The sequence below is a fragment of the Pholis gunnellus genome (genome assembly GCF_910591455.1).
Source record: "Pholis gunnellus genome assembly, chromosome: 15".
NCBI lineage: Eukaryota > Metazoa > Chordata > Actinopteri > Perciformes > Pholidae > Pholis > Pholis gunnellus.
Genome location: NC_136542.1, coordinates 631,243 through 652,722, shown reverse-complemented (window position 1 = coordinate 652,722; position 21,480 = coordinate 631,243). Strand labels below are relative to the sequence as shown.

Genomic DNA, 21,480 nt, shown 5'->3' with positions numbered 1-21,480 from the left:
ACGATGGAAAACACACTGCACTGTGTTGGTGAGTCTGTTTCAGGTTGTGACTCCTGGACAGCGTAATATCATCCGGGCTGGTTTGTTTTCCCACAGGAACAGAAAGTCTCCAGGTCACGTTGAGGGTGAGACGGCGTCTTAATGTTCTGGGGTTCCAGACGTGAAAGTCTGCTTCCTGTCGACAACAGGAAGTGACTCACAGCTGGAGCTCTTTAGGTTTCTGACCAACGTGAAACTCTGCTGGTTAAATCAGCTGCTTTAGAAGATATCTGTCAAAAGCTACAAGAAGCCTGTGGACATAAAACATAACGATGACATCATTAAAGCTACACAACTTCCATTCTCACCTTTCACAATAAAAGCCCGAGACCTTTACGCTGCTTATCACTGCAAGTCGATGAGAGGAAAGCTTTCAACTCAACAAGTCGCTCCAACAGCAGATAATACGAGTGACGCTAACGCCAGTAACACGTGTGTGAACAACATCCTGGAGCACTTTAAACACGTAAAAGGCAAATCATTTAGTTTTATATTCACGCTGTAATAAAGTCATGACGTTAGCTTAAACTTAGCTTCTTAACACAACATATTGTGTTACTCTGCTGTGCAGGAACGTTGCTGTTAAAGTATAAGTTCGTCCTTCATGTGCGTTATGGAGACGTTTGCATTCATTCACAAAACTCCTCCAACAGATTATATCGTGAACTTAGCGTTAGCTCTCAAATGCACATCGTTGTCTTTTACTCTCTGATATCTCAGGACTTTATCTGCTTTTATCGCCTTTGAAAATCTCTCACTGATATCGTTGAAATCACTGTGTAGCCCCGCCCCTAAAGCATCCCCTGCTTTATGGTCTGTGTGACTCTAAATGGACCATCATTTACTAAATGAACATCATGCTGTATTGAAGAAGACTTGAAACTAGAGATTGAGACCATAAACTCATGTTTACAATGTTTACTGAGGTAATAAATCAAGAGAGAAGTAGAGTCATTTTCTCATAGACTTCTATACAACCAGAGGAGTCGCCCCCTGGTGGACACTAGAGAGAATGCAGCTTTAACACGTGACGCTCTGATTCACTCTCAAAGTCCATGTTTGCTGAGTTCAAGTCACCTCTTTGAATGCATCAACAACACAGCGTTTCTTACACACTGCAGATGCAGCTTCATCAACAACCTGAAGGAAGGTAAATCATAAAACGGTCACCTGTGTGAACACCTGGATCCTGTTCCACCTGGATCAGTGTGACTCCCCCCCCCCCGCCCCCCCCCGAGACACCTGATCCGTGAGAGTCCCGACACAACAAACGACTCTTTGTGTGAACCACCGTGTCGTCTCCGACATGCTTCATGATACGTCTGAGGGTCAGCTGGGGGTCACAAGCAGGAGCCAATCACAGTGGTTATATAAAGAATGAAAGGGGCGGGGCTACGAGGCTGCCCCAGGATGTGTGAGGGACGTTCTGTTTTCATTTCTTCTGTTTCTGTTGTTCGGAAACAACAAAAATAAATGAATTATAACAATTTAGTTGTTTTTCAGAGTCCAAGAAAACAGAAGAAGGATAAGATCTGAAAACATAAGTAACAATACTACAGTGTTAAAATACTACTTCAAATATACCAAAAAGTAAATGTACTCACAGTCACATATATTTATATGATATATCGCTCTGATCTCACCTGAACGTCCTCCAGGAGCTTCAGACCACGAGAGGAGACGAGGGGAGAGGAGACAAGGGGAGAGGAGACGAGGGGAGAGGCAAGAGTGTGTGTGTGTGTGTGTGTGTGTGTGTGTGTGTGTGTGTGTGTGTGTGTGTGTGTGTGTGTGTGTGTGTGTGTGTGTGTGTGTGTGTGTGTGTGTGTGTGTGTGTGTGTGTGTGTGTGTGTGGGAATGAATCCAATATTTTATCCAATAATTATCCCATTAAAAAAACTAATTGATGGAATTTCTATGAGAAGTGAAACCAGCTCCTCCTCATTATTATTATTTCAGCTCTCGGGTCAAAAAGTCAACATAACAGAGACGACATCACCGACACCGAGCCGGGATTAACTGTGTCTGTTTGTGTGTGTGTGTGTGTGTGTGTGTGTGTGTGTGTGTGTGTGTGTGTGTGTGTGTGTGTGTGTGTGTGGTCTCTGCAGTAGAAACAGAAACACGAGGAGTTTCATGTTGTCGTCACACCGACATGAACTTTAAGACTAAAAGGTGAGTTTTGAAGAAGAACTAAAGGAACTTTTACCTGGTCCTGAACCAGTCTCAGTGTAGTCCTGATCCTCTATATGAACCAGTCTCAGTGTAGTCCTGATCCTCTATATGAACCAGTCTCAGTGTAGTCCTGATCCTCTATATGAACCAGTCTCAGTGTAGTCCTGATCCTCTATGTGAACCAGTCTCAGTGTAGTCCTGATCCTCTATATGAACCAGTCTCAGTGTAGTCCTGATCCTCTATATGAACCAGTCTCAGTGTAGTCCTGATCCTCTATATGAACCAGTCTCAGTGTAGTCCTGATCCTCTATATGAACCAGTCTCAGTGTAGTCCTGATCCTCTATGTGAACCAGTCTCAGTGTAGTCCTGATCCTCTATATGAACCAGTCTCAGTGTAGTCCTGATCCTCTATATGAACCAGTCTCAGTGTAGTCCTGATCCTCTATATGAACCAGTCTCAGTGTAGTCCTGATCCTCTATATGAACCAGTCTCAGTGTAGTCCTGATCCTCTATATGAACCAGTCTCAGTGTAGTCCTGATCCTCTATATGAACCAGGCTCAGTGTAGTCCTGATCCTCTATCAGACCTCCATCAGTAAAGAGACCATCAGAGAGAAGATGGTCTGTTTCTATAGAGTTATTCTTGATGCTCGTCATCGGAGCCACCGGGTCGGATTCTGGTGAAACCAGATGAACTCATGCAGGTTCACCAGAACCTCCTTCAGCTCAGACTCCAGCAGAGACCGGTCCACCGTGGACAGACCCAGATCCTCCAGTAGAGACCGGTCCACCGTGGACAGACCCAGATCCTCCAGTAGAGACCGGTCCACCATGGACAGACCCAGATCCTCCAGCAGAGACCGGTCCACACACACAGATTAAAATGCCACGGTGACATAATCCTCAGATTGATCTCCTTGTTTTTTTGGGTGTTGGAGGAACAGCAGCGCTGAACCACACTGAGCCAGGCTGCCTTTAGTGAGTGAGAGAGTGAGAGTGTGTGTGTGTGTGTGTGTGTGTGTGTGTGTGTGTGTGTGTGTGTGTGTGTGTGTGTGTGTGTGTGTGTGTGTATGTGTGTGTGTGTAGGGCTGCTGCCACCAAGACCCGACCCGGGTAAGAGGAGGAACATGGATGGATGGAAGCGTTTTTTAACCTTTTATTTGTCGTCGTTTATTCTCCTGAAAGATAATTCGATAGAAAACTTTCTTGGCTGATGTTTTCCTTTAAGTGTCTGAGTAATAAAAAGTTAGAGAGCTCACAAACTAACTCACCTAGAATCAGTTCTTCAACCATCTCAGAGAGCTTCGTGGGAAAGACGGAGAAAGAGGCCGAGACTGTTTTCATTTAGCTTTATTAGTTCTGAGTGAGAGAGACAGAAATCACAATGAAGACAGGAAGTGTTTAGTCCATTTACAGAAGAAGAGTTTAATACAAAACATCTGGAATAAAGAGATCAGCGACGGACAGACAGATTCACATATCGGTGGAGTCGTCACTTCTGACCCAGCTGGGAGAGCTGTGGAGACAAAGGAAGAGGTCAGAGGTCAGAGGGTGGACTGAGTATAAGACAGGAGGACAGGAGGACGGGCGATAAAGAGGACAGGAGTTGCGTCTCACCTGTTTGGTGAACTGAGCAGCGTTGGAGATTTCACTGCAGCCATAAACGACCTTCTTTCCCTGTTTGACCTGAGAACACAGAACAGAGTCAGTGAAGGTAAACACAACTAATTCACAGAGTCGTCAACCTCCGGTTCTGTTAAGAGAAGCCACAGCTTCACGTGTTCAAGCTGCATTCTCTCTAGTGTCCACCAGGGGGCGACTCCTCTGGTTGTATAGAAGTCTATGAGAAAATGACTCTACTTCTCTCTTGATTTATTACCTCAGTAAACATTGTAAACATGAGTTTATGGTCTCAATCTCTAGTTTCAAGTCTTCTTCAATACAGCATGATGTTCATTTAGTAAATGATGGTCCATTTAGAGTCACACAGACCATAAAGCAGGGGATGCTTTGTCTGATCAACTTCATAATAACACATTTCTAACTAATTGTACACAGAATCAAAGTATCTTGCAGTAGTACTAGCAGTACTACAGTACCTTAGCGTAGTCCACCAGGTTCTGGTACTCGATGTAGTTTCCTCCTCCCACCACGAACACGATGGCCTGAAACACATCCACGCTGTTACAACAACATTACCCATCATGCACTGCAAGTCTGTTTCCCAACTCTGAACCTTTCACGCTCACATTTCTTTCATAACCAAATATTTGTTTTTATTGTTTTATTTATCTTAAAGAAAGAATTATTGGACATTTGAACAGATATTGACAGCAGACAAACATTTCATTATGATTTAATGACCTTTTAATGTAACTTTTCTGGTTTGTTTTCTATTAGTTTTACAAAGGTTAGGACATTGTTAACATTTACATTATTATAATTATTGATGCGTTATGACCCAACAACAGTCGACACTCATCAGGAGATGAGCGGTAAAGCTCGTGTGTGAAGATGAATTAAATAATAAGTGAACTCACCTCCTGAAACGGGTTCTTGTTCCTTGGAATGGAGCTGAAGAAGAAGAAGAGGAAGAAGAGGAAGAGGAGGAAGAAGAGGAGACATTACTCAACTCTGCAGAAGGTACTGAGAGTTAGACAACAGATGATGAAGATGAGTCGGTACCTCTCGCTGCCTCGCAGCATCTTTGGGTCAAAGTATCGATAGTCGTCCGTTTCCTGAAAGATCAAAGAGACAAACAGCTGATTCATTCCTTGTGGATCTGAAACATTGTAACAATCAGTGAACTGAAGGAAGAAGCAGCGTCTCTACAGTTATATATACATAAATATGTATGTATGTATACATATTTATATATATATAAATATGTATATATATATATATGTATGTATGTATACATCATATAAACACTCATGGTTCATTTGACGTCTACAGACTGAGGCTACTTGATTATGGCAACAATCATAATCCCGAATATTTTGGTAAATATTGAATCTCTGAAGAACTCTAAAGTAACCATGTGAATCACAAACACGGCACACACACCACACACCCACACACACACCACACACCACACGGCAGACACACACACACCACACGCCACACGGCAGACACACACACACACACACAGTGCTCTTCCATTTCTTTCATCCTCTTCCCAGTCCCGTCTCCTCCTCCAGCTTCACAAGAACAGGATCTTTGTTGTTCGTCTGTAACTGTAGACGCTGAGAAACCTGCAGTGTGTGTGTGTGTGTGTGTGTGTGTGTGTGTGTGTGTGTGTGTGTGTGTGTGTGTGTGTGTGTGTGTGTGTGTGTGTGTGTGTGTGTGTGTGTGTGTGTGTGTGTGTGTGTGTGTGTGTGTGTGTGTGTGTGTGTGTGCTCGTCAGAGAGCAGCTGTCTGATGAACGATGAAACAGAACCAATGAGCTGAGAGCTCAGAGATAATATAAAGGAACAGACTCCACCGGCTAAATGTTGGTCAAATATGGAAGTTAAAAAGCAGAAATAAATAATAAGACGAGTGAGAGAAGAGAAACAAACTCACAGGGTTGGACTTCATCTCCATCAGGTTGTCCAGGATCCGAGTGACGGGAAGGTTCTGGAACACAGATCATGTGTTCCGGTGTCACGTTAACAGACGGAGGCCTTTGTGGTTGTTGTAATGCTCGTTCTGTCCACACGAGGCTGACGTGCACCACGACCTCGCGTTCTCATTTACCTAACGTACGTAGTCCCGTTAAGAACACAAGGTACCGGTGCCTCTTGTGGACAGAATGAGTATTACAACAAACAAACATTCATAAAAACATAACGTCACCTGTTTTTAAAGTAGCTGAGAAAAACATTTTTCACCAAATAGAATCGATCTCAGTTTGAATGACGCTATATTTAGAAGACTTTCAGCGGTTTACTTTGAACAAACCGGTGACTTTAGAGCAGCTGGTGGTTCATCTCGTTACCTCAGACACTTGAAAACACCTGAACTAATAGAACTAAATATGAGTTTTAAATCATGTTTCCATATCAGGTCTGGAGAAAATATAGATCTCAATATGATCAGTTCTGTTTACTGAGTTTATAATGTGTTGTGTATTTGACATCACTTCTGAGAGTTCATCCTCTCGTGTGACTGTAACAGCTGAAGTCGTGTTCACCTGAAGAACGTCTGTCCGATATGTTCAGGATCAGCTCTGCTCTAACACACCAGACTTCATTCATGAGAGCAGTGATCTCTGTGTGACTCTTTAAAACATCACCAAACATCTGACGAGTCCGTCAGGCTGTGAAGCAAACTCCTCATCACTTCACTCACATGTTGTTTGAGCACCAGGTTCTTCACGCCCTCCATCACCAGCTGGGAACCGCTGTTCATCACTCTGGAGAAGAGGCTGGGGGGGGGGGGGGGGGGGGGGGGGGTTAGTCTGGTATTCTGAACAACCGTCCTGTTTCAATTTAAAGAATAAATATACTATTAAGGTATTAATATACTGATACTACTGTAAACCATCTGCTGCTGTCTCTGGTACTACAAAGAGTACCACGAACACTTCCACTACTACACTAATATTACACTGTAAAAATGTTTGTACTTTTATTTAATGACCAACAAACACTTCAACTGCTTTCATCCGTCACATCATGTTCACGTTTACATAAAAAGTGTGACACCTCGTATTAGTACAGACTCTGTGTATACATGTAATATATATAATATATACGTATAAATCAGACTGTCCATGGTACAAACAATAATGTTGCTGCCGTATTTACGCTGAGGCGACGTTATTTGAAGTGTTGATGGAGCAGCTACAATGTTAGCATAGCTTAGCGCTAAAGGATCCAAACTCCATTCATAAAACAAGCATTCTACAAGAAGAGCCGAGGAACGTTAGGAAGGAAATGAAGGACTGTTGTGTTAATAAACAGTGTTTGTTATTTAAAAGTGATGAAATGTAAATGAGACTAAAACAGATTCAACAAGTCATGAAATAAGAAATGAAAACATCTAAAAGTGTTAAAGACAGCGAGTGTTTAACTGCAGCTTTCTATTCTACGTATACGAGGAGTTTTGTAAAGTGCCTTGCTCAAAGGTAGCTTAAAAACTAATATTAGTTTTGTATTTATGGTCTTCAGTCATATTCATAAGCTCTGAAACTCTTCTAATAAACTCTCAGGGTTTAAATCACGGACTGCGCTGGTTTCATTTCATGTCTTTCATGGGGTGAGGAACGTGGTTTTTGTTTACAGTGTGTATCTATGAGACGATTGAAGGTTTTTTTACCCCATGGGTTTGACTCCACCGTTGCCGTAGTTAGCCGGGGTGGCGGCCATCTTGGTAAACGCCCTGGAAAAGATGAGAGGAAACCAGAATGACTCAACACGTTCACTCACATCAGACACATGACTTCATTCACTCATAATGAATTCTTCAGAAGTGAGACGACTCGTTACCGTCACCTGCTCTCATAGCTGAGGTTTTATACGACTATAGGACACAAACACAAATATAAAAGTTAAAACAACACAGACTTACTTCCACTGCTTGATGTAGTTGAGAGGTGAAAGCTCGCAGCCTGCGTCCAATAGAGCCGTCTTATACTGATCCAAGTCAGACTGAAACACAAATAAAGTAACGAGAAGAGATCAAACACTGAACATCACGATCTGAAAGCGTCTTAGCTGCTGAATATATAAGAGACAAGAAGAGACACCACAAGCAGGATTTATGGTACGTAATGTTTAGCATGTTAGCTTGTTAACATTCACGCTATGTTTACCAAGTGAGCAAAAGTTAGTAAAATAATACGTTAAAATCTAAATTGAAGCATATTTCAGTGGGTAAAACGTTGTAAAAGGACCAGCGTGTCGTGTTTAAGGGGATCACAATTGGCAGAAATGTAATATCTTCGTTGTTATTAGTGTATAATCAGAGTCGTGAGGTTTTCCTTAGCTTAGAATGAGTCCTTCATATCGATAGTAGGGAGATGGGAGGCGGAGTCCGCCATTTTCCTACAGAAGCCCAGAACGGACAAACCAAACACTGACTAGAGACTCATTTGCAGTTTTTTATGTCACCTGAAGGCCACCGTAGTTCTTGACAAACTCTTATAACGTGAGTCGCAGAGTGTAAAAAACGTGGAACCACCAGCCGCCGTGTCTTGAACAGCAGCTAAATGACGTTAGCATTAGCTAACGTTACATTTATGGAAAATTCAACGACGAGACGGTAAAGAAAACATGGAGGTCAGCTGACATTAACAACAAGACTAACATGCTAACACGCTGACGTTTAGCAGGTTTATAGTTCACTATCTCAGTTTAGACTGTTAGCATGCTAACACGTGCTAATTAGCCGTGAACACAAAGTCTAGCCGAGGCTGATGGGGAACGTCGTCAGTTCTGCAGTTTTTTGGGGGTCATGAACCAAAGTATTGGACACATTAACATTAACACATGTTGACCTGATGATGGTTCCAGATAACAAGTGAGAGGATGAATAAAGTTATGACAGTTCATCCTGAGAGAACATGAACGCTGCTAGCAGAGCGAAAACTAAAGGAAGATTATTGGACCACATTCCCTGAATCGGGGCGCCAGGTTGGGAAATCAAGGTTCAGAAATAAAAGAGCTTCAGACGTGTATCTGAGTGAAAACCTCTCCGTCCCTAAAGCTGACGTCACTGACTAACGAGAAGGATTGTTCTGATGAGTTCTGCAGGTGGACCAGCAGAACGCTCCTGGAGCCACTGATGGCTGAACGTTCTCATGATTGATTCAAATACTTTCTGGAGTTCAGGGGAATGAATGCTAAGTTACTTTTTATAGTTTTATTTTCTTACAGCAGCTGGTCTACAAGGATCCAGATTTTTTATTTTTTTTGTTTTCGTCTCAAAAATGATTTCAACGCTCTGAAGTCAGCGAATCATCAAAAATACTAAATGTTATACTTTTACTTTAATATAGTAATTTATATAGTTTTTTTCTTCATAAAACACACAATACAAAAGATAAGGAAATAAAAGATTGTATTTTTATAGTCATTATATTATCTTTAATGATGTATAATAATGTGCTTAGAGCGCGTGTTAGGAAGTTAAACAGCGGTGCTGCTAACGCTACTAGCTCTCCTCTGATTGGTTGTTTACAATGAAACATGATCAGAGACTAGAAACACAAGTTCTACTGAGTCATAAAACTTTATTTACACTCTGATGGTTAATGTTAAAACTTTATTTACACTGTGATGGTTAACGTTAAAACTTTATTTACACTCTGATGGTTAACGTTAAAACTTTATTTACACTCTGATGGTTAACGTTAAAACTTTATTTACACTCTGATGATTAACGTTAAAACTTTATTTACACTGTGATGATTAACGTTAAAACTTTATTTACACTCTGATGATTAACGTTAAAACTTTATTTACACTCTGATGATTAACGTTAAAACTTTATTTACACTGTGATGGTTAACGTTAAAACTTTATTTACACTCTGATGATTAACGTTAAAACTTTATTTACACTCTGATGATTAACGTTAAAACTTTATTTACACTGATATTTAATGCTAATCTGTGTTATTAATCCACTACTCCATCCGTTCCACCACTCAGACTGAACTCCTGGTCCATTAGATATTTCACAGCGAACTGAAACTAATAACAATCACAGTCGCTGTCACTTCATAAAGGATGGGAGGCGTTTTCTGCCAAACCAGACCTGATCCAGGTCTAACCGGGTCTCGAGGAGCTTGGTTTCAATCATCTTAATGAACCTAGAGCCAAGAACAAGAAGAAGCACCGTCCAAAACGTGTCCATCGATCAGCGTTATGAGGTTTCTACATCTGTTCAAACCATTTATACCTTCTGCCAAAACCCACGGGAAGAGCTGGAGGTCTGTCTGCTGAGACGCAGAGTGACTCTTAGTTTGTTTGAATCCAACAAAACAAATCTAAAGAGGAATATCAGTAATACACCGCGTCTCCACATCCACCGAGGTGAAACCACCGGAGTCTGAAGCTTCTCAGGTCTTCAGCGAGATGCATCCGACTGTGATTTATTCACTTTAACTCATCACTGACCAGTGATCAAAGTCACAGAATGTGTGGTCGTTGGTTGTTGGAGGAAGTTCAGTCGACGTTAAAATGTTGATTCTTAAGTTATTATTCCATGTCGACACAACGAGGAGCTTTCTTCTTCTTCAGTGTTCCCTCACCTCACCGTCTCACCGCTGAACCATCTCTGCTCTCACACAACTGCCAATACATCCCATAAAACACTCGGAGGGGGAAATTCATAAGGCGTGTGTGTGTGTGTGTGTGTGTGTGTGTGTGTGTGTGTGTGTGTGTGTGTGTGTGTGTGTGTGTGTGTGTGTGTGTGTGTGTGTGTGTGTGTTACCTCTGAAGGAGCCTGCTGAGCAGTGATGTAGTAGATGAGGAAGAGTCTCATTTTGTCTTCGGGGGTTCCGGCTGATAAACACAAACATTTAAAGACACTTTAATTTGTTATTTTACTGAAATACAGGTTCTGATAAAGGTGTGTGTGTGTATATATATATATATATGTATATATATGTGTGTGTGTGTGTGTACCGTCGGGGTCACTGATGATGTCCAGCAGAGATTTGTCTAAAGTTGTCTTGCTCATCAGTTTCTCTTCGTACTCAAAGTAAACGTCCAGTTTACGACTCTGAGGACACAAACAGCATCACGTTACAGTAAATACTGTGTACTAGTACTGCTGTAAACATCGTGTACTAGTACCGCTGTATACATCGTGTACTAGTACCGCTGTAAACATCGTGTACTAGTACCGCTGTATACATCGTGTACTAGTACTGCTGTATACATCGTGTACTTGAACTGCTGGAACTGTCGGCTGAGGTCAGTGAGGATGAACCATGTGATGGAATGGAGCCGTGTGATTGGTCGGCAGCGGGCGGTACCTTGATGTGGTCGAGGACGGCCGTGGCCACGTTGGTGTGCAGGTCGATCAGCCTCTTCTTCTCCAGCAGCTCAGGCAGAGAGCTGCAACACAAGAGCAACTTCTAACAAACACCTCAACACTTTCATCTGGAGTCAAGAACTACGGAAGCCCAGAGAGAGAGGAGAGATGTTGTTCTGCACTAAAGACATGTTCATCTTCTCTACTTCTAGTCATGGTGGTTCTGGTTCATAGAGGACCTGGTTCAGAGGGTCACAGAAACAGGAGAGACAAGTCTTTAGATCAGACGTAGAAAATGATCTCAGGGCCTCGATAAGAAAACTCTCAACAAGTCGCCACCAACACGTCTGTGAATCCCTTTTCACCGTTACATTGAACTCTTTGTTGTTTCGAGTCTATCACAGTTCAATGGTTACAGATGTTGTGATGGTGGAAAACACAAACTAAAACCTAAACAGATGTTCTCCGTCTCTGATCTGTCCTCATTGATGACCCAGAGGAGGTTCTCACTGAGGGGAGAGAGCACGGTAAAGAGGTTCATCGTGGTCTGATGGATGCTTCTTTGGGGATTTGTTGAAGGGAAACTTACTGGAAGTCACTTTTCCACAAAAACAGAGTCAGTCCATTTCTATGGAAGCCCATTTCCACCAGCAAAAAGAAACAAATGTTAAAAAGTGCACCAACACTTTTGGTGCATCCATCTGTAACCATAACACTGACCAGATGTTTCCAGTGGAACCGATGAGTCATAGCAGCAGCTCTTCACAGGTTCCTCTACACTTGACTTCTCAAACGTGGCTTCACAACACATGAAATACTTCAGTTGCTTTGATGTTTCACATGGATTGTGAGCACACGAACCCTTGAATAGAACGTTAAGCAAGAAGCAGCAAGAAGCAGCTCTGGAGGATAAAGAATGAAACCAAAGTGGCCGAGGTGGCTTCCTTCAATAAACAGCAACGGGAATTTATTAGAGTAAATAAATAAATACAAATAATAATAATCTTTTTTTTCTTTTTATCCGCCAGCATGATGTTCATTTAGTGAATGATGGTCCATTTAGAGTCAAACAGACCATAAAGCAGGGGATGCTTTAGGGCGGGGCTTACTGTGATTGACAGGTCTCTACCAGAGAGGTATAGAGAGTCTGTGTTCTTTAAAGACTTTTAAGTGTAATTTAACGGTAAAATAACGACTCTGTGGTGATCAGTACCTGACAGCAGAGGTGAGCTTGGCTGTGTTGTCTGACAGCATGCTGATGGCTCCTTCATCTTCTCCCTCTAAACCCTGCAGACACAAACAAACATCAGCAAACAATACCCAACCGGGATCAACTGGAACCAACTTGACGACTTGGATTCAATTTCAGGGACTAGAAAGTGACCCCGAGGACTGAAAAGCTCTTTACAGACTTGGACATTGTCTTGATGACTTGGACATGACTTCAGGGACTCTGAAAGGCTCTTGAGGGTTTAAATATCAACTTTAAAGACTTGGACACATGAACTCTGGTGACCATTAACTCAAATGTGACCTCTGACTTGGACTTGAGGTTGGACTTGTTAACTACAAGCCATTTGTCGACCACATTGACCACCATGATGTGTGCGTCTCACCATGATGCACTTCAGGCGTTTGACCTCGTCCTCCTGGGCTCGGTAAGTGTCCAGCTCCTCCTGGACCGACTCCGCCACCTCTGGGAATGGACTGTAACACAACAAGACCAAACCAATAAACATGCATCAACAACCAGCCAATCACAACACTGGAAACCTGAAGGTGTCCCAAACATCAGCTCCGGTTGGACAAAAGAGTTCGTCAGGTACAGTAAGATATCATCAGCATATAGATTGAACTTAAGATGTTATGAGCTGCACTTAATGTTGATTTTGAGATAATTGTGTCTTTTTGGATGTAATCAGAAGTTCAATGAGTAATGCCAATAATAGTGGAAACATCATTTCTTAGATCACTTCTTTCAGTGGAATAATATAGAAATAGAAATGTTTTTATCGAATGTCAAACTGAGCATGAGGTGAAGATGATTTTCAATATTGTCCTGATCCGAAGAGGACCCGCAGACAGACCCGAACCCCAGACCCAGAGAATCCATTACTACATGATTATGGAGATGAGACGGTAAAGCTGGTCAGAAATAATCATTGTCACGGTGTGAAAGAAACACACATTTAAAAAAACTAAATGAAATGTACTGAAGGATGTGAATGTTAGCATGAACATTTTATTTGGGTTTCTAAAAGATACAAATACAAAATATTTGCTTTTGAACAAAGACAGCAGCTCTTCGAGGGCTAGAATAGTCTTTTTCTATAAATTATTATTGTCTTGAACTGATGAGTTTTAGCTACTTTATGATAAAATAAAACTTGATTTAAATTCTGAGGGACAGAGTGCAAAACAAAAGATAAAGAAAGATTATTGAATGTAGAGCGAAACTGCCTGGAATAGGATGAAACTCTCGTTATTGGCCGAATGAACTGATGAGGACCCAATAATTAAAGCTTCATTTGAAGAACTCACCTGCCCTTATGTTTCTGCCAGAACTTGTCGGCAGCAGTCAGGTCATAGGTCTTTCTGTTCTTCTTCTTTGGTCTGGCCCCGGCGGGAGATGGCTCTGCCCCCAACCCCTCCTCCATCACCACCCTGTTCAGCTGGTAGTCCTACAGAACACACACACATCCATACAGGTTGGATCATAAACCCACAGCTGATGCTCGTCTCTGTGTTCTTACTTGTTTTTCTTGCGTTTAATGATCTAAATCTGCTCTTTAAGTCTTCTTAATTAAACGCACTGAATCCAAAGTAAAAAAACACAAATAAAAACCAAAGACGTCATCTAATTAATTTCAGTTTACGGCCCTAAAGTCCTGGAGGAGATTCTCAGACACCTAATGAAAATAAAACCAGATCCAACAACAACAGATCGAAGCCCTGAGAGCGCTGCAGAGTGCAGGATATCTGGGACGAGGTCCACACCGAGGACACCAGAGCGGATCAAAATATCACTGTTATCATGGGAACACACCAGGGATGAGAGGGGAGATTTAGTGTCCTGCTGGGGGGGAGACGGGTGAGTTCAGACTCTGGACTAGTTTATGAGACAGAGACAGACAGAGACAGAGATGCATATTGATGTAAATATTCTCATGCATGTTGATGTAAATATTCTCATGCATGTTGATGTAAATATTCTCATGCATGTTGATGTAAATATTCTCATGCATGTTGATGTAAATATTCTCATGCATGTTGATGTAAATATTCTCATGCATGTTGATGTAAATATTCTCATGCATATTGATGTAAATATTCTCATGCATGTTGATGTAAATATTCTCATGCATGTTGATGTAAATATTCTCATGCATATTGATGTAAATATTCTCATGCATGTTGATGTAAATATTCTCATGCATATTGATGTAAATATTCTCATGCATGTTGATGTAAATATTCTCATGCATGTTGATGTAAATATTCTCATGCATGTTGATGTAAATATTCTCATGCATATTGATGTAAATATTCTCATGCATGTTGATGTAAATATTCTCATGCATATTGATGTAAATATTCTCATGCATGTTGATGTAAATATTCTCATGCATGTTGATGTAAATATTCTCATGCATGTTGATATAATATTCTCATGCATGTTGATGTAAATATTCTCATGCATATTGATGTAAATATTCTCATGCATATTGATGTAAATATTCTCATGCATATTGATGTAAATATTCTCATGCATGTTGATGTAAATATTTTCATGCATATTGATGTAAATATTCTCATGCATGTTGATGTAAATATTCTCATGCATGTTGATATAATATTCTCATGCATGTTGATGTAAATATTCTCATGCATATTGATGTAAATATTCTCATGCATATTGATGTAAATATTCTCATGCATGTTGATGTAAATATTCTCATGCATATTGATGTAAATATTCTCATGCATGTTGATGTAAATATTTTCATGCATATTGATGTAAATATTCTCATGCATGTTGATGTAAATATTTTCATGCATATTGATGTAAATATTCTCATGCATGTTGATGTACATAGACCCCAAAGTCTCTATTTCCTCTTGTGTGTTTGATTAAAAACTACAAAGACCAGCTGTTTTAGGCGGTTTTCAGTAGGAACCAATGGATTGGAGCTGAGAGAGACAGGAAGTCAGACAGATGAACTAAATGTGAGTCAGTGTTTGTAAAAACCCTTTGGTAGTAGTTATTTATAACATTTTTATGTGTATGATTGACAGCTCACCAGAACATCGTGGATCAGCGCCTGATAGGTCCAGGTGTGGTGGAGGGGCGTGGCCATGTCCACGTTACGGTCGGCCAGGACGAACAGAGGCCTCTGGAAACTGGAGAGGAGAATCATTACATCATCACACACACAGAGCACTGCACTATGGGAAGTGGAGTTCCTCCATGACCCCCACACTGTTTACCTGAACTGTCCGGCGGCCATGTTGTCTCCGGTGAAGAGACTGTTTCTGGCGTCCCGCAGGTTCTCACGGAGCTTCTTGTCCAACTTCTACAACACACAGAACCACGGTCAGAAGAAAGAACAAATAAATAGAAACTTTACTATATATTATATTCAAATATATATTATAATATATATTATATATAATAAATAAATCATATTATAATATATATTATAATATATATATATATAGTAAAGTGTCTGAAAGTTGTATTGAGAAACTGTTTATGAGAAAGGAAGATCTTTAAATGAAGTAACAGATAAAATGAAGGCGCTTCGTCATATTGAAGCCATTTTACCATAAATTAGTAATTGAATACATTTTAAAGCTAAAGTGTTATAAAGGGAACGTAAATATCATCACATCACCAAACAACAATAATAAGATCAATAACTTATATATCAAAACATTTGGAGGAAGTAGTACTTGATAACGTTAGTTTGGTGGAGACAAGGTGTAAAAACTACAAACATGTCTGCTTGTATCAGAGTTTTTGTTCTGACATCATTGAATCAATCAGATCGACTGACGTCAGCGTGAACTCACCACGGCGACCATCTCTGCTGCGTTTCCACGGGGACAACGAATGATCGGCACCGCACCTGAAGAAGAAACAAGACAACAACAACAACCGTTTAAATACAGTCATATCATCCATAAACATAGAAGAAGAAACAAGACAACAACAACAACAACCGTTTAAATACAGTCATATCATCCATAAACATAGAAGAAGAAAGACTTTAAAGCAGGAGAATCAGTGTGTCCGTGAGGGAACACCTCCCCCTGGTGGACAGAAACTACACTGAGAAAAGGTTCATCTCTGCCTGAGATGAGTTAGTTTGTTCTTGATGAAACCTCATGATGTGTTGTGTCTTTGTGGTAGAAAGCTGCTCTAATCCAAACGCAGGATTAAATCATAGTTCAATCATTTGTTCAATCACTCAAAAGGGTCAAATAGAGAAATCAGGGTGTTTCTTTATTCATCACCAAACACTCGAATTCTTTTATTATTCATAATCTATTCTAGGAAATATAGACAGGTGGACCAGACTTTAACTCACCCAGAGAGACTTTAACTCACCCAGAGAGACTTTAACTCACCCAGAGTGACTTTAACTCACCCAGAGTGACTTTAACTCACCCAGAGAGACTTTAACTCACCCAGAGAGACTTTAACTCACCCAGAGAGACTTTAACTCACCCAGAGAGAGACTTTAACTCACCCAGAGAGACTTTAACTCACCAGAGTGACTTTAACTCACCCAGAGAGACTTTAACTCACCCAGAGTGACTTTAACTCACCCAGAGAGACTTTAACTCACCCAGAGAGACTTTAACTCACCCAGAGAGACTTTAACTCACCCAGAGAGACTTTAACTCACCCAGAGAGAGACTTTAACTCACCCAGAGAGACTTTAACTCACCCAGAGAGACTTTAACTCACCCAGAGAGACTTTAACTCACCCAGAGAGACTTTAACTCACCCAGAGAGAGACTTTAACTCACCCAGAGAGACTTTAACTCACCCAGAGTGACTTTAACTCACCCAGAGAGAGACTTTAACTCACCCAGAGTGACTTTAACTCACCCAGAGTGACGAAGAAACAGAACAGACTGTCCACGATGGTGTCCATGATGGCCTCCATGTCCGTGTCCTGGAGGTCTGCTCTGTTGATGGCTGCAGGGGAGACACACAGGTGAGACACACATCCTTTTGGAGCTCTGTGTGTGTGTGTGTGTGTGTGTGTGTGTGTGTGTGTGTGTGTGTGTGTGTGTGTGTGTGTGTGTGTGTGTGTGTGTGTTACCATGGTAGGAGATGAGCTCCTTGTTTTGATGGCAGAGGGTGAACATGTCGTCTTCCAGAGTGATGAAGTTCAGGTACTGATCATACACCTGAGACACACACAATTCATACATATAAATATAATTGTGAGCTCTAACTCTGAGGATCTCTGGCGCCCCAACATAATAATAATAATAATACTCTGATGGTGTCAGATAATACAGAGTAACCATGCTAACCTTGGTGACTTGGGCGACAGCGTTAGCGGCCAGAGCGGCGCTGGCGACGTCCTCCAGTTTACTTCTGCTGATGGCCGAGATGAAGTTGAGGAAGTAGGACTCGTACAGCTGGTTCCTCAGGTCCTGAACCCAAAACAAAAATCAATATGATGAATTATTAATTGAATTATCACTAATTCACCCAGGTAGCCTTCTGCTAACGGCGACTTTCAGGCTTCTAATTGGCCACAAATCATCTTCTTCTTTGCGTGATTGGCCGACACGGATTTAGAGCTTTTCACAGCTCTTAAAGGGACAGTGTGTGAGATTTAGTGGCCTCTAGTGGTGAAGCTGCAGATTGCATCTAACTAAATACCCCTCCGCTAAGCCCCTCCCCTTTTCCAAACTACGGTGGCCTTCAGGTAGCGAGAGGACGTTAGTACTATGAGCTGCTCTTATTCATGATGAAATTATTGTTTTAAAAAGATTTATAGAATTTTAAAAACAAATAAATTCAGAACAGGATTAGAATTTATATTTAAAATATATGTAAATATAGTTAATGGAGCAGCAACAGTTATGTTTACAACAATAAAGTCATTTTATAAAGTCTTTAATATTCACTGCTGCTTCATTTGTTTTTCATGATGTTCTTATGTCCGTAGTGAGACATGAAGGTGAGACAGACTCATTATTTTGATTGTGTGTGCGTGTGTGTGTGTGTGTGTGTGTGTGTGTGTGTGTGTGTACCTGGCATATCCTGTCGATGTTCTCCTCTGTGGGCATGATGAAGTAGATGGCTGGAACATCTGGGATCGGATCTCTGTCCGAGTGAAGCAGACTGAAAAAAATAAAACACACGACGTAAATGTAATACTTAAACCTACAAACAAGCTTTGCTATCTTTGTGAGTACGGAGCTAATGAGGAGATCAAACGTGGTGTTATGGTGAACAGGTGAGTCTCCTACAGGTGCAGCGTGATGCCCATGTCTCTCAGCTCTTTGACGGACAGCAGAGGGGAAATGATGTCCTGACCAAACCTGTCGTATATCAACACCTGAACACACACACACACACACACAGCAGTAACTTACTACTTTGAATGAAAAGTTGAACTACATAGTACTTCACTGAATGAGACAGAGTGTTTGTTACCTTCCATACTGGCTCAGCTGCTGTGTTCTTCAGAGGAGGAGCGTTGAAGTTCAGCATCCGCTTCAGAGCGACTGTAGAAACAGAGAAACACAACATGTGGATGAACGACTGATCCTTCAGAGGGTCCTCATGTTATCTGAGAGAAACTCCCTCAGCCATGTGTTCCCTCTGTCCTATGTTCACTCTGTCCTATGTTCCCTCTGTCCTATGTTCCCTCTGTCCTATGTTCCCTCTGTCCTATGTCCCCTCTGTCCTATGTGTTCCCTCTGTCCTATGTTCCCTCAGTCCTATGTTCACTCTGTCCTATGTGTTCCCTCTGTCCTATGTTCCCTCTGTCCTATGTGTTCCCTCTGTCCTATGTTCACTCTGTCCTATGTGTTCCCTCAGCCATGTGTTCTCTCAGTCCTATGTGTTCACTCTGTCCCATGTTCACTCTGTCCTATGTGTCCCCTCTGTCCTATGTGTTCACTCTGTCCTATGTTCCCTCTGTCCTATGTGTTCCCTCTGTCCTATGTTCCCTCAGTCCTATGTTCACTCTGTCCTATGTGTTCCCTCAGCCATGTGTTCTCTCAGTCCTATGTGTTCACTCTGTCCCATGTTCACTCTGTCCTATGTGTCCCCTCTGTCCTATGTGTTCACTCTGTCCCATGTTCACTCTGTCCTATGTGTCCCCTCTGTCCTATGTGTTCACTCTGTCCTATGTTCCCTCTGTCCTATGTGTTCCCTCTGTCCTATGTTCCCTCTGTCCTATGTGTTCCCTCTGTCCTATGTTCACTCTGTCCTATGTGTCCCCTCTGTCCTATGTGTTCACTCTGTCCTATGTTCCCTCTGTCCTATGTGTTCCCTCTGTCCTATGTTCCCTCAGTCCTATGTGTTCCCTCTGTCCTATGTTCCCTCAGCCATGTGTCCCCTCTGTCCTGTGTTCCCTCAGCCCTATGTTCCCTCAGTCCTATGTGTTCACTCTGTCCTATGTGTTCCCTCTGTCCTGTGTTCCCTCAGCCCTATGTTCCCTCAGTCCTATGTGTTCACTCTGTCCCATTTGTTCCCTCTGTCCTATGTTCACTCTGTCCTATGTGTTCCCTCAGCCCTATGTTCCCTCTGTCCCCTGTGTCCTATGTGTTCACTCTGTCCTATGTTCCCTCTGTCCTATGTTCCCTCTGTCCTATGTGTTCCCTCTGTCCTATGTGTTCACTCTGTCCTATGTGTTCACTCTGTCCTATGTTCCCTCTGTCCTATGTGTTCACTCTGTCTCATGTGTTCCCTCAGCCCTGTGATCCCTCAGCCTTGTGTTTGCTCTGTCTGGACTACAGCCCTGTGTTGTATAACGACAGTAAATGAACCTTGACCTCACTGACAGTCCTGTAGTCCTGACTCAGTTGGTTTTACATCTTAAGACACTACGCTGAATGATTTCTTCACCGGTAGAAACAGGCTAGCTTCACCTAGCTAGCAAGCTAACAGTAGCGTTAGCTAACAAGCTACGCTGCTGTTGACTCTTCATTTAACTAGATAACAGTCTAGTGAGTTCATTAATGTAAATGTCAAAGAGACGTTTGAGGAGATGAAATCAGTGTATCTGCTCAACGAGCGGCACCTTAAAGCTAGCTTTAGCTGGTTAGCTTTAGCGACAGTCCCGGATCAACCTCTTCCGGTCTGACTCCGTGTGGGTCGTTTAAACACTCCACCACCGGTTACCGTCGCTGACGGCCGCTGAAAAATAACCGTTAAATGAAGAATAAGATCAGTTTAAACCAACCTGTCTGCTTCTCCCGGACGGACGCCGCCATGTTGGATGTTGTTGGTGGTGACGGAGCGTCTGATGACGTGGCAAGAGAGGCAAAGAAGAGAGAAATGCAAAGAGGTCTCACTCTGCTGGTTTCTCCAGAGACAAACAATAAGGAAATAATCAAAGAGGTCTCACTCTGCTGGTTTAAACATGCACAAACAATGGATTTGACTTTCTTGACTCTACTTTATACTTTCACATATTATCAGTTCTAAAATGATTACGTATTCTTATAAATTAAACTACAAAACAGTTTATGAAGTTGTTCATATTAGCACTATTTTGACATTAATCAATAATAATATATCACACACACACACACACACACACACACACACACACACACACACACACACACACACACACACACACACACACACACACACACACACACTTTTACTTTCATACTTGAATAAATATATATATATATATTTACTTTTACTTGTAGAGTATTTTTACAGAGCAGGAAAGAATCTGAAAACTTCTTGTACATATTTTTCATTATATTTGTATCCAAAGTTTGTAATGAGACGTTCCTGTTGGACATAACTTCATAATGTGTGTCAGAGTCAGAGGTGTTGAGTTCACTTCTTTAAAGTTTAATAAATCAAAGTATTTATGATCCATAATAAAGATAAAAGTTTAAAACAAAACACAGAAAACAAGAAGGTTGAAGACAGAACGATAAAGTGAGAATCAGGAACTGAACGGATTATGATGAAGATATAAAGACTTTAGAAGTGATCCTGTACGAACACATATAGATCTCTATCTACTGATTGGTTCTCAGTATCAGCTGACGGTGCGTCTCTCATTAAAAACTTAAAACCA

The 21,480-nt window shown here is 41.5% G+C and overlaps 1 protein-coding gene across 1 annotated transcript; it reads right to left on the bottom strand.

The window, feature by feature from the left end:
• Window positions 1-3,544: 3,544 nt before the first annotated feature.
• Window positions 3,545-20,682, bottom strand: scfd1 (sec1 family domain containing 1). The gene is made up of 25 exons (XM_079175222.1): window positions 20,620-20,682; window positions 18,864-18,934; window positions 18,677-18,765; window positions 18,458-18,548; window positions 17,729-17,851; window positions 17,512-17,599; window positions 17,295-17,384; window positions 16,250-16,305; window positions 15,665-15,750; window positions 15,478-15,577; window positions 13,718-13,857; window positions 12,793-12,883; window positions 12,390-12,463; window positions 11,178-11,259; window positions 10,825-10,921; window positions 10,631-10,701; window positions 7,764-7,843; window positions 7,512-7,574; window positions 6,543-6,618; window positions 5,775-5,828; window positions 4,896-4,948; window positions 4,751-4,784; window positions 4,310-4,375; window positions 3,828-3,896; window positions 3,545-3,726 (listed from the first exon to the last, which is right to left on the bottom strand). Exons 1-25 carry the CDS (start codon window positions 20,648-20,650, stop codon window positions 3,703-3,705), a joined length of 1,899 nt encoding a protein of 632 aa, XP_079031348.1. The 5' UTR covers window positions 20,651-20,682; the 3' UTR covers window positions 3,545-3,702.
• Between the last annotated feature and the right edge of the window lie 798 nt (window positions 20,683-21,480).